The 13,262-nt window shown below is 42.8% G+C and overlaps 1 protein-coding gene across 1 annotated transcript in view; it reads right to left on the bottom strand.

Moving 5' to 3' along the window:
- Positions 1–917: 917 nt before the first annotated feature.
- zmat4a (zinc finger, matrin-type 4a) overlaps positions 918–13,262 on the bottom strand; it is a 147,580-nt gene continuing 135,235 nt past the window's right edge. The window contains exons 6-8 of the mRNA XM_054610095.1: positions 5,259–5,355; positions 4,597–4,690; positions 918–1,130 (exon numbers count right to left, since the gene is read on the bottom strand). Coding sequence (XP_054466070.1) covers positions 918–1,130; positions 4,597–4,690; positions 5,259–5,355 — 404 coding nt within the window. The remainder of the gene's footprint in view (positions 1,131–4,596; positions 4,691–5,258; positions 5,356–13,262) is intronic.

The raw sequence follows: 13,262 nt of genomic DNA, 5'->3' as shown, positions 1-13,262 counted from the left end.
ACAGTTCCAGGGCCATCACTGAATCTCCATTGCTCTTCCTGAATCGACAATCAGTCGGAGCCTCCCTTCCAGCACCCTGGACTAGACTTTCTCGGGGAGGCTGAGAACTGTGATGTTTACCCCGATAATTAGAGCAGATCTGGTACCCCTTTTTAAAAATGGGAACCACCACCCGGTCTGCCACTACACAGGCACTGTCCCCTGACCTCCACACGACTCTGAGGAGACGTGTTAACCAAGACGACCAAACAATGTCCATAGCCTTCAGCATCTCAGGTCAGATCTCATCCACTTCTTACGCCTTGCCGCCAAGGAGCTTTTTAACTACCTCAATGACCTCTGCCAGGCATATTGATGAGCCAAGCCCTGCTTTCTCTTTCAGAGTTGTCTCAAGATTTGCCAGAACTTTCCTGAGGCCAATCGAAAGTCCTTCTCCATGGTCTCGCTGAACTCCTCCCACACCTGGATTTTTGCCTCGGCAACCGCTGCAGCTGCAGCCCTTCTGGCCAACCAGTACCTGTCTGCTGTTTCCAGAGACCCCGTAGCCAACCAAGCCCAAATGGCCTCCTTCTTCAGCTTGACGGCCTTCTTCACCACTTGTGTCCACCAGCGGGTTCTCAGGTTGCTGCCACGATAGGCACCGATTACCTTTCAACCACTGCTCTTAGCAGGGGCTTCCACAATGGAGGCTTTGAACATCGCCCACCCGGATTACATGTCCCAAGTCATCACTAGGTGGTGATCAGTTGACAGCTCTGCTCTTCACTTCACCCGAGTGTCCAAGACATACGGCCATGGATCTGATTATACAACCAATATGTCGATCATAGAACTTTGGCCTAGGGTGTTCTGGTATCAAGTACACTTATGAACCGCCCTGTGCTCAAACATGGTGTTTTTTATGGGCAATCCTCCTATCACCTCCGTCCAGGTTTCTCCATCATTACCCACATGGAGTCCCCATTTACAGAATGGTCTCCAACAAGGCCGAACTGCTGTTTGGAGTAAACCGTCAGAGACTTCAAATCTTGGCCTATCTTTTCAAATGAGGAGCGCAGTGAGGCCCAGCGGATCCAAGAAGAATGTTTTTTGAGGCAGTTATTCATTGTGGCCCAGGACACATTCACTGCCTAGAGAAATTGTGGCCATATGCAGGCCATACACCTCCGAATGCCATCTGAGCATTCTAAATTCAATTCACAGATCACCTCGGATCACCCACGACGCTTGTTAACATGTTAATGAAGATAAACACTGTACACTGTTTTAATAGGATCCAATGTGAAAATAAATAAATCTTGAATCATCTTTGTAGTCTTGCCTCAAAAGTCAAGTCAGAAGTTACAAATCTAGGGGTCACTCTTGACTCAGACTTTGGTTTGAAAAACCAAATTGACAATATCACAAAAAATTGCTTTCGAGTTGGAAATATCTCAGGATTTCCTGATGCAACAAAACTGACCCATGTCTTTATCTTCTTACTACTTGATTAAGGTAACGCCCTTCTCACTGGCCTGCTAAAGACATCAATTGACAAACTGTACAAACACAATAGCTAGATTACTGAGAAAAACAAGAAGAAGAGAACATATCTCTCCAGTGCAGATATTTTAAAGTTCTTTTATTGTTTTGAAACTCTTTATGATTAGCACTCTCAAAGCAGAATGTCTGTCATACTACACTCCAGATTGGGCACTATATTCATTAAACCCTAGATTATTAACAGATTCAAGGACTCAAAACAACCTGCTGTAGCAGCCTTTAGTGCCTATGCCTCCAAACTTGCCTGAACACACTTCAGCTGCACACCGACAACCAGATTCTGTGAGTAACTTTATGAAAGTGCTGAAAACACTATTTTTTTAAACTTTGATATACTTTGTTTATCTCCATATGCCTTAATGTATGTATGTATGTATGTATGTATGTATTGGTTTTTGCTATATTTGTTTTTGTTAGCATTATATATATAAAAAGCTATACAACATATAAACATATACAGACCATTATTCTGTTCTCTACTGTCTATGGCTTTTGTGATGCAAAACATGTGATTGGTTGTTAGATGCTGGGTCTAGAAACAAACTTCCTTGGAAGACATTGCCTATTTGATTCTCTGATATTTATTATGTAAAAATTCTGAAGTATACTGTATATATTTAAAACTCATAACTGCACAGTTTTCCATTTTTCTTTTTATTCTCAAATTCTTTGATGTCAAATCTCAGCAAAGGTCAACACTTGAATAAAGTACCATAGATCCCAACAATAATTAGTCCGGTGTGCTCTTAAGTGTTTACTTTATGGTCAATGGAGGGAAACAGAGGCCACAAGAAAGAGTCCAGCAGTTCAGGTCACACAGAGGTCAAATTGATTTCTTCTCCTTTTCCCTTAGTTAACATTAACCAGTGACACCAGCCTAACATCTCTTGGATTCTTTACCGCGCTCAGTATTGAGCTTCTCCTCTCGGCCTTTGCAAGGGACCACATAAAGCCACTTGGCTATTTTTGTCTTAGCAGGCATACTGTGATGCTCTAACAGTCAAAAAAAAAGAGAATCTAATTTGGGTTTTCTCAACTTCAGGTTTGCAAACTGAGGAATGACACAACAGTTAGAAAAAGGCAAATCCAACTATTAAATCTTAAGGAAAGTCAATTAGGTTAGAGTTTTAATGTTTTTAATGCCAGCAGCATATCAGGGGGGGGGTTATACATCTGGATTGTTGTACTCCTGTGGCTGGCTTATTAGAGGAGTATTGATCACACTTTTCACCAATTAATTCTCACATGTCATGTATGGGTAATTTGTTTGCCTCCTGAGTCAAAATTTTATTTCCTCATTGTTTTTATATAGCCATGCAGTTTTTGAGCTTTGTTTTCCAGTTTTATAGTTAATCCATGTGACCCCTTCATATTGGGTGACGTGGCTCAGTGTTAGAGTTGTACATCAGAGGATTGGCGGTTAAATCCCTGGTTCTGCTATTCCATGTAGATGTTACCTTGGGCATAACACTTAACACTTAACCCTAACCACAAATTGCTCCCATAGGCCGTGCCTGCAGTGTATGAATGGGTATGAATGGGTGAATGACATGTAGAAAATAGTGTAACTCATCGTTGATTGGCAAAAGTTATCGGGGCATCCATTATTCCATTGCATTAATTATGTTTGGCTGCTTAGGGTCATTGCAACCAGCTGTAAACACAACTCAATATTATAAAGTCATTCTGGACAATTACACATCAAACAGAAAATAAGCTAAATTAGCAACCATTTGGAGGTGTGTGTCTGGCCATGCAACAAATTCCAGTCCAATGTTTGCTTTCTTATAGCTCTGAAATATTTCTCACATCAAACTCTATGTATACATCTAGTTGTGATTTACGCAGTTTGTGCAGTCAATGGTCCCACATAGTTCATCATAACCTCTCCCCTTCACCCCTACCTACAACAGACCAATGTTTGTATTTTTAATTGGGGACAGGTGATCTTTAAGGCAAGATAGCTGGTCAGCAGTATAGGCCACATAAAAGTGTTGTACATCATCTGAAAGGTGGGAACCTGAAGATGCACAGTGTGTCAAGTTGATCTAGTCATAAATCAAAACATCACATACTTCTTTAAACAGCATTATGATAAAAGTATTTTTTATCAGTCTAGTATTGCTAACAAATATCAAAACCCTTCAAATGACTTAATTAAGACACCAAGACCTTGAGGAACACCATGTTGTGATTTGGAGATTCCTGCTAATATTTTGGGGCATTTGATGGAACTACTGGCTCCATCCAATTGAGGGGATCTACTGGCTGCTATTGCTGCTCGTGCATCGGTAGTTAAACTTTTTGATCTTGGACAGTATACAGAAAAATATAAGGAGTCATGGGCCACTGCACTGCAAGAAAATCAGTGTTTCCAGACCGGAAAACACCATGTGCCATAGAAAAATTAATATTAAGTCGTTTATTTTTGGGACTACATATGGCAAGTATTTCTGTATATCAGGAGGAGTCTTTTCTGCCAGGTATGAAGCTCTCCTTCCGATTTATAAAATATCAGGCATTTGATTATAAAATGAATAATAATAAATAAAACAGCTACCCTTTTTTTCATGATGTGTATTTAAATTTAAAACACACCAGTGTTCATGTCAGTAACAATAATTAAGAAAAACTTGTAGATTTACTTAATTGTGCATGAATTATAAAAAGCTTCATCCTTCATTAATTTAAAACACCTCTTGGAAATAGGCCTTAGTTTTATAGCTGCTTTTAAGACATAGGACTGCTGCAGAGTGACTTCAAGTAGTTTGACTGTCTGTATTCTCAGCTTGAGATTTGCCCCTGCAGGTATTAAAAAAATGCCCATATCTCTTCTCACTACTCATCATCAACAACAGTAACCGCAATTTTCACTCTAGCAATTTCATGAACATGGTCATTCCAAAAGTCGGCAGCGCCTTCGGTCGTTTTTTATAGATATTGTACATATTATGATGTTGTAATTTTTGTATGAGATGTTGAGTTGATTTTAGAGTTATTCTTAAAAAGTCGGTGCCAATGGGTCGGATTCTGAATAAAGTCATGCAGGTTCACCAGAGAGTTTTTCAGCTCATACCCCAGTCGGACCCCTGGCAGCGACCAACCAACCACGGACACACCCAGATCCGGCTTTGGTGCTGGCTTCAACCTGCAGTCAGAAGCAGAGCTTTACATCTGGCAGCAAAGTCTCCTCCTCTGGCCAGGAGCAGAGCTTTGCTGCTCTAATCTGCAGGTGACACTACGCTGCTGAAGGCCCAGGCCCTATTGCAAGCTGGAGGGAAGGGAGGAACAGGAGAACCAGAACCAGGACTGAGCTAGGAAACTGTCAGACCCTGCGGCAGTAAAATGACAGATTTTCTAAAGGGATTCTTGTGCTTGGAAACACTATCATTTGAATTTTTCAACACAAAATGAAAGTTCCTTGTGGTAGCCTTAAATGGAAAAAAAGAAACATTAAATGACTTCAGCAAAATGGGCCCAGCTGAAAAGTCTGTCTCAGCAATGCAGCTTTCTTCAATACTTTCTTCATTTATGCATTCGATGTGTAATGAAGTGCAAAGGCCTCTTTAAGGAGAATTGGAAATCAAGGACAGGGATCAGAGCAAAGTAAACAACATGTTTGAGGTGTAGCATTAAACATTGAGCAGTGCAGCATTAATAGTTACAAGTGGAAATTAGCTCTGTTCCTGCAGAGAACAGAAGCTTGATCCACTCACTTGTTTTGGTGCTTAGAGCCCTGCAGATGTGCATGGTACTGTGCCACCGAGTTCAGTGTGACGCTGCAGACTTCACAAGTATAGCTCCGTTTCAGACCTGGAATCAAAGCGAAAGACATTTTTAAACTGGAATTTTCATAGGATTATACACTTATATGATTTTCACTTTCCTTCTTGCACACAATCAAACAAGACAAACTTCCTGCAAAACATTTCCTTTCAGTCTTACTTTGAGTGAGCACATCATTTTGCGTTTTCAAAGTTACTACAGCTGATAGATCCCGGAGAAATGCAGTTCACAGCGCAATCTGAAAAGTAGTACTTCAGACATTTATAGTAACAAATTTATAATTATAGATATAGAAATGTTTACATACATATTTTGCATATTTTTTTGTTAGTCCAGCTCAAGTCTTCGCAGGGTTCTTGGATTTTAAGCAAAAGTAGTCTCCTCGAGAATTTTAAACTTGATACAGAAATGAATGTCCTGTTTTACAACATTTTTCCTCAGTTTCACAGATCAATCAAAAAACTTGCCTAGGTTTAGTACTTTTACCCATTGCAGGTGCTATACAGACTGTGATAACATACCTTCCTGACTCCTAAAAAATATTTTCCCATACAAAGAAACTAGATTGTCAATAACATTATGAAGGAAAAATACTTTATTCTGAATTAAATTAGTTTTTTATGTATATAAATACGATTCTAATCAATGTCCTCAGAAGGCTGCATGGGGAGAAGGTCATGGTGGATGGATGGGTCAAACACAGGACTTACCCAGGTGACCACTGTCAATCAAGATAGTAAAGGAGTTTTTTAAAACTAGAAAAGGCAATTTCTGAATAAATTGAGGTGTAAATGGTCAACGCTGAATTCCTGGCTTGAAAATGTAAGAAAAGGTGAAGTAGTAGGAAAAGTAGGAATGGGTTTAATTTGTATGAATGTCATTGAAAAGTTGAATTATACCAATAGTGTAGAAGAAATGTGGAATATTGTCAGGTATTTCTTTTGAATAGCTGACACAGCTTGCTTTACAAATTGAGTAATACCAAAAATGTATGACAGATTTGAAATATTCTGAGGTTTGAAAAGAATATGAATTTGTAGATAAGAGTTGGGGGCTTTCATTTTGAAAAACAGGCCTAAGCTTCCTGTTAGGATAGATTTATTCAATAGGAGCTTTTACCACTTTACAGTTACCTTCTGTGGCTTTCATTATAAAAAGAAGAGGTCCATACCTCATCTCCTGTTAAGATAGAGTGAGAGGTGAGTAATTTATTTTTGAAAAAGAGCCTCATCCTGAGTTTTCTGTTGAAATACAGTTACTCTATGGGACTTTTACATTTTGAAGGGTTGGGGGTGGGTTGGTGTGACAGACAGAATCAAAATGTCTATATTTTCCTCATTTAGTCCTGAGTGTGTGCATGTGTGTCTGATGAACACACGTGAAATTTGTGTGTTGTATCAAAAATACAAGCATGGTAGCAGGTTAATAAAAATGGTACGGTTTGTGTTTTATGGTGTCAGGTAATATGAGAGCATTTGCGAAAGTGGCTTGGAGTCCTGTCGCTTTCGGGCTCTTATGGACAAATGTGTAAGTCCATTTACTTACACAGCGACATTGAATGAACATTAATTACAAATTGCCTTACATTATAAATTGAAATTATTTATAAAGAGTGAAAATTGTGGGAATGAGAGCAGGTTAAAGAGATTAATTAATTCATTAATTAATTATCCGTAACCGCTTATCCTGGTAAGGGTCACAACATACACCTATTGGACTTCTCGGAAGAGATGCACTATGTCGATTAAACTGCACCATAAAATGTTCAGGTGGAAGTGCCTTACAAAAACCACCATCAGATGTCTATGATGATGGGCACTGAAACGTCTATGGTGTATTGGATTGGAAATCTCAGCCAAGGCCTCATGGAACCAGCAAGACTGTGGGAGAAGTTTATTTTTGCAAACATGTCTGGTGCTCGAACACCAGAATATCTGCCCCATTGCACGCTCCAGTATTTTAAAGAAGCTATCAAATCTAACCCAGATGAATGGCTGAAACATCAAGCTAAGCGACTCCAGCTCCGTTCGAGCTGTATAATACTGGGACCACAGGGAGCTGCCATGAAGATAAACAGAGATGAGTATCTTGACAAAGAACACAAGATTGAAAGTAGCATCCCTCATGTGACGCTGAAGATCGATGAAGACTACAACCAGAAACATATAGGGGCAATGATGGAAGAATCGGAAGACGCCATCTTTGTACCAATAAAAGAAAACCCTATGATCTGGGTAAGTGAAGATCAGCGTTTCATCAAAATCATGATCTCTGCCGAAGGAGTTGGCGAACCACAGACTGTGCAAATGACAAGCGAACCAATGTTCCCAGTCAACTCTGATCAGGACCTCAAGACCAAAATGCTGCGTGAAGTACCGGAAAATTTGTGGGCTAAACACAGTGCTGACGTTGGTCTTGTAAAATCAGCCCAGCCAATCAAGGTGGACCTTCGCCCAGGAACATCACCCCCATGGAAGATGCAATACCCGTTGAAAGAAGAAGCAATCCAAGGCATAGAGCCCCAAATAAGAGGGTTAGTGGAAGCAGGGGTTTTGAGGACGACTCAAAACCCTATGAGCAATACACCCCTGCTACCAGTGAAGAAACCTGATGGTTCCTATCGCTTGGTGCATGATTTACGAGTAGTCGTCAACTACCCAGCGGAAGTTCCAGATCCACACGTGTTATTGTCCGAAATCCCCTCAGACGCTACGTTTTTCACAGTAATAGATCTGTGTGGAGCATTTTTCAGTGTGCCCCTTAGCTTAGAGAGTCAGGGTTTATTTGCCTTCACATATAAAGGTCAGGCTTATGAGTATAATAGGTTGCCTCAGGGTTTCAAACACTCACCACATTTGTTCAATCAGGTTTTGAAAGAGGACTTAGTAGGGCTAGGAGAATCGATTAGCAGCACTGTAATCCAGTATGTAGATGACATCATTCTCTGTTCCCCAGACGAACAGACATGTCACAGGGACTCGATTGCACTGCTGCAGATATTGGCAGAGAGGGGACACAAAGCCTCCCAGAAAGTTACAATATTGCCAGGAACGTGTAGTTTACTTAGGGCAATCTATAACACAGGGACATAGTTCTGATTAACATTTAGAAGCCATTAGAAAGGCTCCAAAACCTAGAACAGTTAGGGAAATGATGACGTTCCTGGGCATCACAGGGTATAGCTCAGCATGGGTAGAGAATTACACTAAAAGCATGGGGCCCTTAAGGGCCATGATTAAGGAAACAGGAAGTGACCACTTGCACCATAATCTCACCTGGACAAGGGAGGGCCACCTGGCTTTTCAATTCAGTTTATTTTGTATAGCCCAGAATCACAAATTACAAATTTGCCTCAGAGGGCTTTACAATCTGTGCACATGCGGCATCCTCTGTCCTTCCCTCACATCGGCACAGGAAAAACTCCCCTAAAAAACCCCTTTAACAGGGAGAAAAAAGGAAGAAACCTATGGGAGAACGACAGAGGAGGGATCCTTCTCCCAGGATGGACAGAATGCAATAGATGTCATGTGTACAGAATGAGCAGCATAACAGAGATACAACACATTCAATGTATATGACATAAATTATTCATATATTAAGACTACTTATAATAACAGCAGCAATTATTACAGTAGAATTATAGCCATGGAAATAGGGATAGTAATGTGACTAATAATAATAATCGAAGTAGCAGTGGGTGTCAGTCGGCTCACAGCAGGAGGCACGACTACGGCCCAGGTACCACAGCGATTCATGGAAACCTGCAGAACGAGAAAGCAAAAGGGCTTCAGGGTGGAAGTAAAGCTAAAATGCTTAATGGTACAGGTAATAGTAATAGTAATGTGACTAGTAATAATAATGGTGGTAGCAGTCGGTGTCAGCAGGGCCGTAGCAGGATGCACGTCCATGGTCCAGGTACAGCCACGATTGATAGAAGCCTGCGAAGCGAGAAAGCACAAAGACTCCAGGGTACAAGCAAGTCAATAAGCGTAATAGTACAGGCAATAATAATAGTAATGTGACTAATAATGATAGTGGTAGTAGTAGTGGGTGTCAGCAGGGCCTCAGTAGGTGGCACGATGACAGTCCAAATATAACCCTGATTCCTGGGAACCTGCGAGGCGAGAAAGCACAAGAACGCCGGGGAAGAAGCAAAATCAGTAATGTGCATAAATAGGAGATTAATACATAAAGATGGAGGGAGAGAGGAGGAGAGAGGAGCTCAGCGTATCCTAGGTAGTCCCCCGGCTGTCTAGGCATATAGCAGCATATCTAGGGGCTGGACCAAGGCGAACCTGAACCAGCCCTAACTATAAGCACTATCAAAAAGGAGGGTCTTAAGCCTGCTCTTGAAAGTGGTGAGTGTGTCTGCCCCCCGGACTGAAACTGGAACCTGGTTCCACAGAAGAGGAGCCTGATAACTGAAGGCTCTGGCTCCCATCCTACTTTTATATACTCTAGGAACCACAAGTAACCCTGCATTGATTGAGTGCAGCTCTCTAGTTGGGTAATATGGAACTATAAGTTCCTTAAGATAAGACGGTGCCTGACCAGTTAGAGCTTTGTAGGTAAGTAAAAGAATTTTAAATTCTATTCTTGATTTAACAGGGAGCCAGTGCAGAGAAGCTAATACTGGAGTAATATGATCTCTTTTCTTAGTTTTTGTTAGAACACGTGCTGCAGCATTCTGGATCAACTGTAAAGATCTAAGAGACCTATTAGAGCAGCCTGATAATAAGGAGTTACAGTAATCTAGTCTAGAGGTAACAAATGCATGAACTAGTTTTTCTGCATCACTTTGAGACAGGATTTGCCTGATTTTCGCAATGTTACGTAAATGAAAAAAGGCTGTCCTTGAGATCTGTTTCATAAAAGAGTTAAAAGACAGATCCTGGTCAAAGATAACTCCAAGGTTCTTAACGGTAGTGCTGGATGCTAGAGCAATGCCATCTAGAGACAACTAAACACAGACTCCAAGAAGCACCAGCGTTGGCTCTGCCTGATTATTCAAAAAACTTTGTTTTGTACGTCTCCTCGTCCGCCGGGGGGAAATATGCCTGCGCTGTCCTCGCCCAACCCATGGGCATTGGTTCTAGTCCTCAGCCCATTGCCTATTACTCTATAGCCTATTCAGAGGTAGAAATGGGTTTCACCCCATGCTATAGAGCACTAGCCGGTGCTTATCTAATGTATGAGAAAGCATCCGCCCTGACTATGGGTTATCCAGTGACCATGCTTACACATCATAGTCTAAAGAACCTCCTAAATTATGGCAAGTACACTTTGACTATGCCTAGAATCAGAGACTATTACCGAATGTTAGAACAAGAAGATGTCTACAGGACGAAGATGGAGGATCAGCTGCAGCAGAACAACACCAGCGGGGTCTGGAAGAGCCGCAAGGCCATGTCTGGCCACAAGGGGCCGAACCTGTGGGGGACCAAAAGTGGGTGAATGATCTGAACTTATTCTTCAACAGATTTGATCAGCCACCCACCCCTCCCTCCACCCAGACCTCCCTGCCGCTGCAGCCCCCATCGTCTGCACCCCCTGTGGATTGCCCCTCTTCCTCCTCCTCCTCCACCCCCTTTTCCACAACACTCGGCTCCCCTCCACACTCCTCAAACACTGCACTCCACCAACACCCCACCCCCATTCCAACAACCTACAACACACAGCACCCTTCCCCCAACTTGTGCCTCTTCAATAACCAGGTGAGAAAAGAACTGAGGAAGATGAAGGTGGGAAGGGCCACGGGTCCGGACGGCATCAGCTCAAGGCTCCTCAGATCCTGCGCAGACCAGCTGTGCGGGATAGTGGAGCACGTCTTTAACTTGAGCTTGAAGCTGGGGAGGGTACCACAGCTATGGAAGACGTCCTGCGTGGTACCAGTCCCAAAGACCCCGGGGGCCAAGGACTTCAGCAGCTTCAGGCCGGTGGCTTTAACATCCCACCTGATGAAGACCCTGGAGAGGCTGGTCCTTGTGCACCTCCACCCCCTGGTAATCTCATCTTTAGACCCACTTCAGTTCGCTTATCAATCTGGCATCGGGGTGGATGACGCTGTCATCTACCTGCTACAAAGATGCCTTTCTCACCTGGAAAAGGCTGGAAGCACTGTGAAAGTCATGTTCTTTGACTTCTCCAGTGCCTTCAACACCATCCAGCCTTTGCTTCTGAGGGACAAGCTGGAGCAGACCGGGGTGGACCACCACCTCACTGCGTGGATCCTGGACTACCTGCCCCACAAGGAACCGTTCTGGCTCCATTCCTCTTCTCCATCTACACCTCGGACTTCAAATATAACTCTGCTACCTGCCACCTGCAAAAGTTCTCTGACGACTCTGCATCGTCGGCCTCATCTCCGCCGGTGATGAGAGGGAATACAGAGAACTGAACCAGGACTTCATAGGATGGTGCCGGCGGAACCGCCTCCAGATCAACTCTGGTAAAACCAAAGAGCTGGTGGTGGACTTCCGCCGGGGTAAACACTGTCCTCCGGAACCAGTGAACATCCAGGGACTGGACATTGAGATTGTGCAATCTTATAAGTACCTGGGTGTTCATTTGAACAATAAATTGGACTGGACTAATCATTCAAATGCACTGTATACAGTGGGTACGGAAAGTATTCAGACCCCTTTAAATTTTTCACTCTTTGTTTCATTGCAGCCATTTGCTAAAATCGAAAAAAAAAAATTGCATAAATGTACACTCAGCAACCTCCTTGACAGAAAAAAACAGAAATGTAGAACTTTTTGCAAATTTATTAAAAAAGAAAAACTGAAATATCACATGGTCATAAGTATTCAGACCCTTTGCTGTGACACTCATATTTAACTCACATGCTGTCCATTTCTTCTGATCCTCCTTGAGATGGTTCTACTCCTTCATTGGAGTTTAATTAAACTGATTGGACTTGATTAGGAAAGGCACACACCTGTCTATATAAGACCTTACAGCTCACAGTGCATGTCAGAACAAATGAGAATCATGAGGTCGAAGGAACTGCCCAAGGAGCTCAGAGACGGAATTGTGGCAAGGCACAGATCTGACCAAGGTTACAAAAGAATTTCTGCAGCACTCAAGGTTCCTAAGAGCACAGTGGCCTCCATAATCCTTAAATGGAAGAAGTATGGGATGACCAGAGCTCTTCCTAGACCTGGCCGTCCAGCCAAACTGAGCAATCGTGGGAGAAGAGCCTTGGTGAGAGAGGTAAAGAAGAACCCAAAGATCACTGTGGCTGAGCTCCAGAGATGCAGTAGGGAGATGGGAGAAAGTTCCACAAAGTCAACTATCACTGCAGCCCTCCACCAGTCGGGGCTTTATGGCAGAGTGGCCCGACGGAAGCCTCTCCTCAGTGCAAGACATATGAAAGCCCGCATAGAGTTTGCCAAAAAACACATGGAGGACTCCCAAACTATGTGAAATAAGATTCTCTGGTCTGATGAGACCAAGATTGAACTTTTTGGCGTTAATTCTAAGCGGTATGTGTGGAGAAAACCAGGCACTGCTCATCACCTGCCCAATACAATCCCAACAGTGAAACATGGTGGTGGCAGCATCATGCTATGGGGGTGTTTTTCAGCTGCAGGGACAGGACGACTGGTTGCAATTGAAGGAAAGATGAATGCGGCCAAGTACAGAGATATCCTGGAAGAAAACCTCCTCCAGAGTGCTCAGGGCCTCAGACTGGGCCGAAGGTTCACCTTCCAACAAGACAATGACCCGAAGCACACAGCTAAAATAACAAAGGAGTGGCTTCGGAACAAGTCTGTGACCATTCTTGACTGGCCCAGCCAGAGCCCTGACCTAAACCCAATTGAGCATCTCTGGAGAGACCTGAAAATGGCTGTCCACCAACGTTCACCATCCAACCTGACAGAACTGGAGAGGATCTGCAAGGAAGAATGGCAGAGTATCCCCAAATCCAG

Source organism: Anoplopoma fimbria, chromosome 13, assembly GCF_027596085.1.
Source record: "Anoplopoma fimbria isolate UVic2021 breed Golden Eagle Sablefish chromosome 13, Afim_UVic_2022, whole genome shotgun sequence".
Taxonomy (NCBI): domain Eukaryota; kingdom Metazoa; phylum Chordata; class Actinopteri; order Perciformes; family Anoplopomatidae; genus Anoplopoma; species Anoplopoma fimbria.
This window is presented reverse-complemented; position numbering and strand designations above follow the sequence as displayed.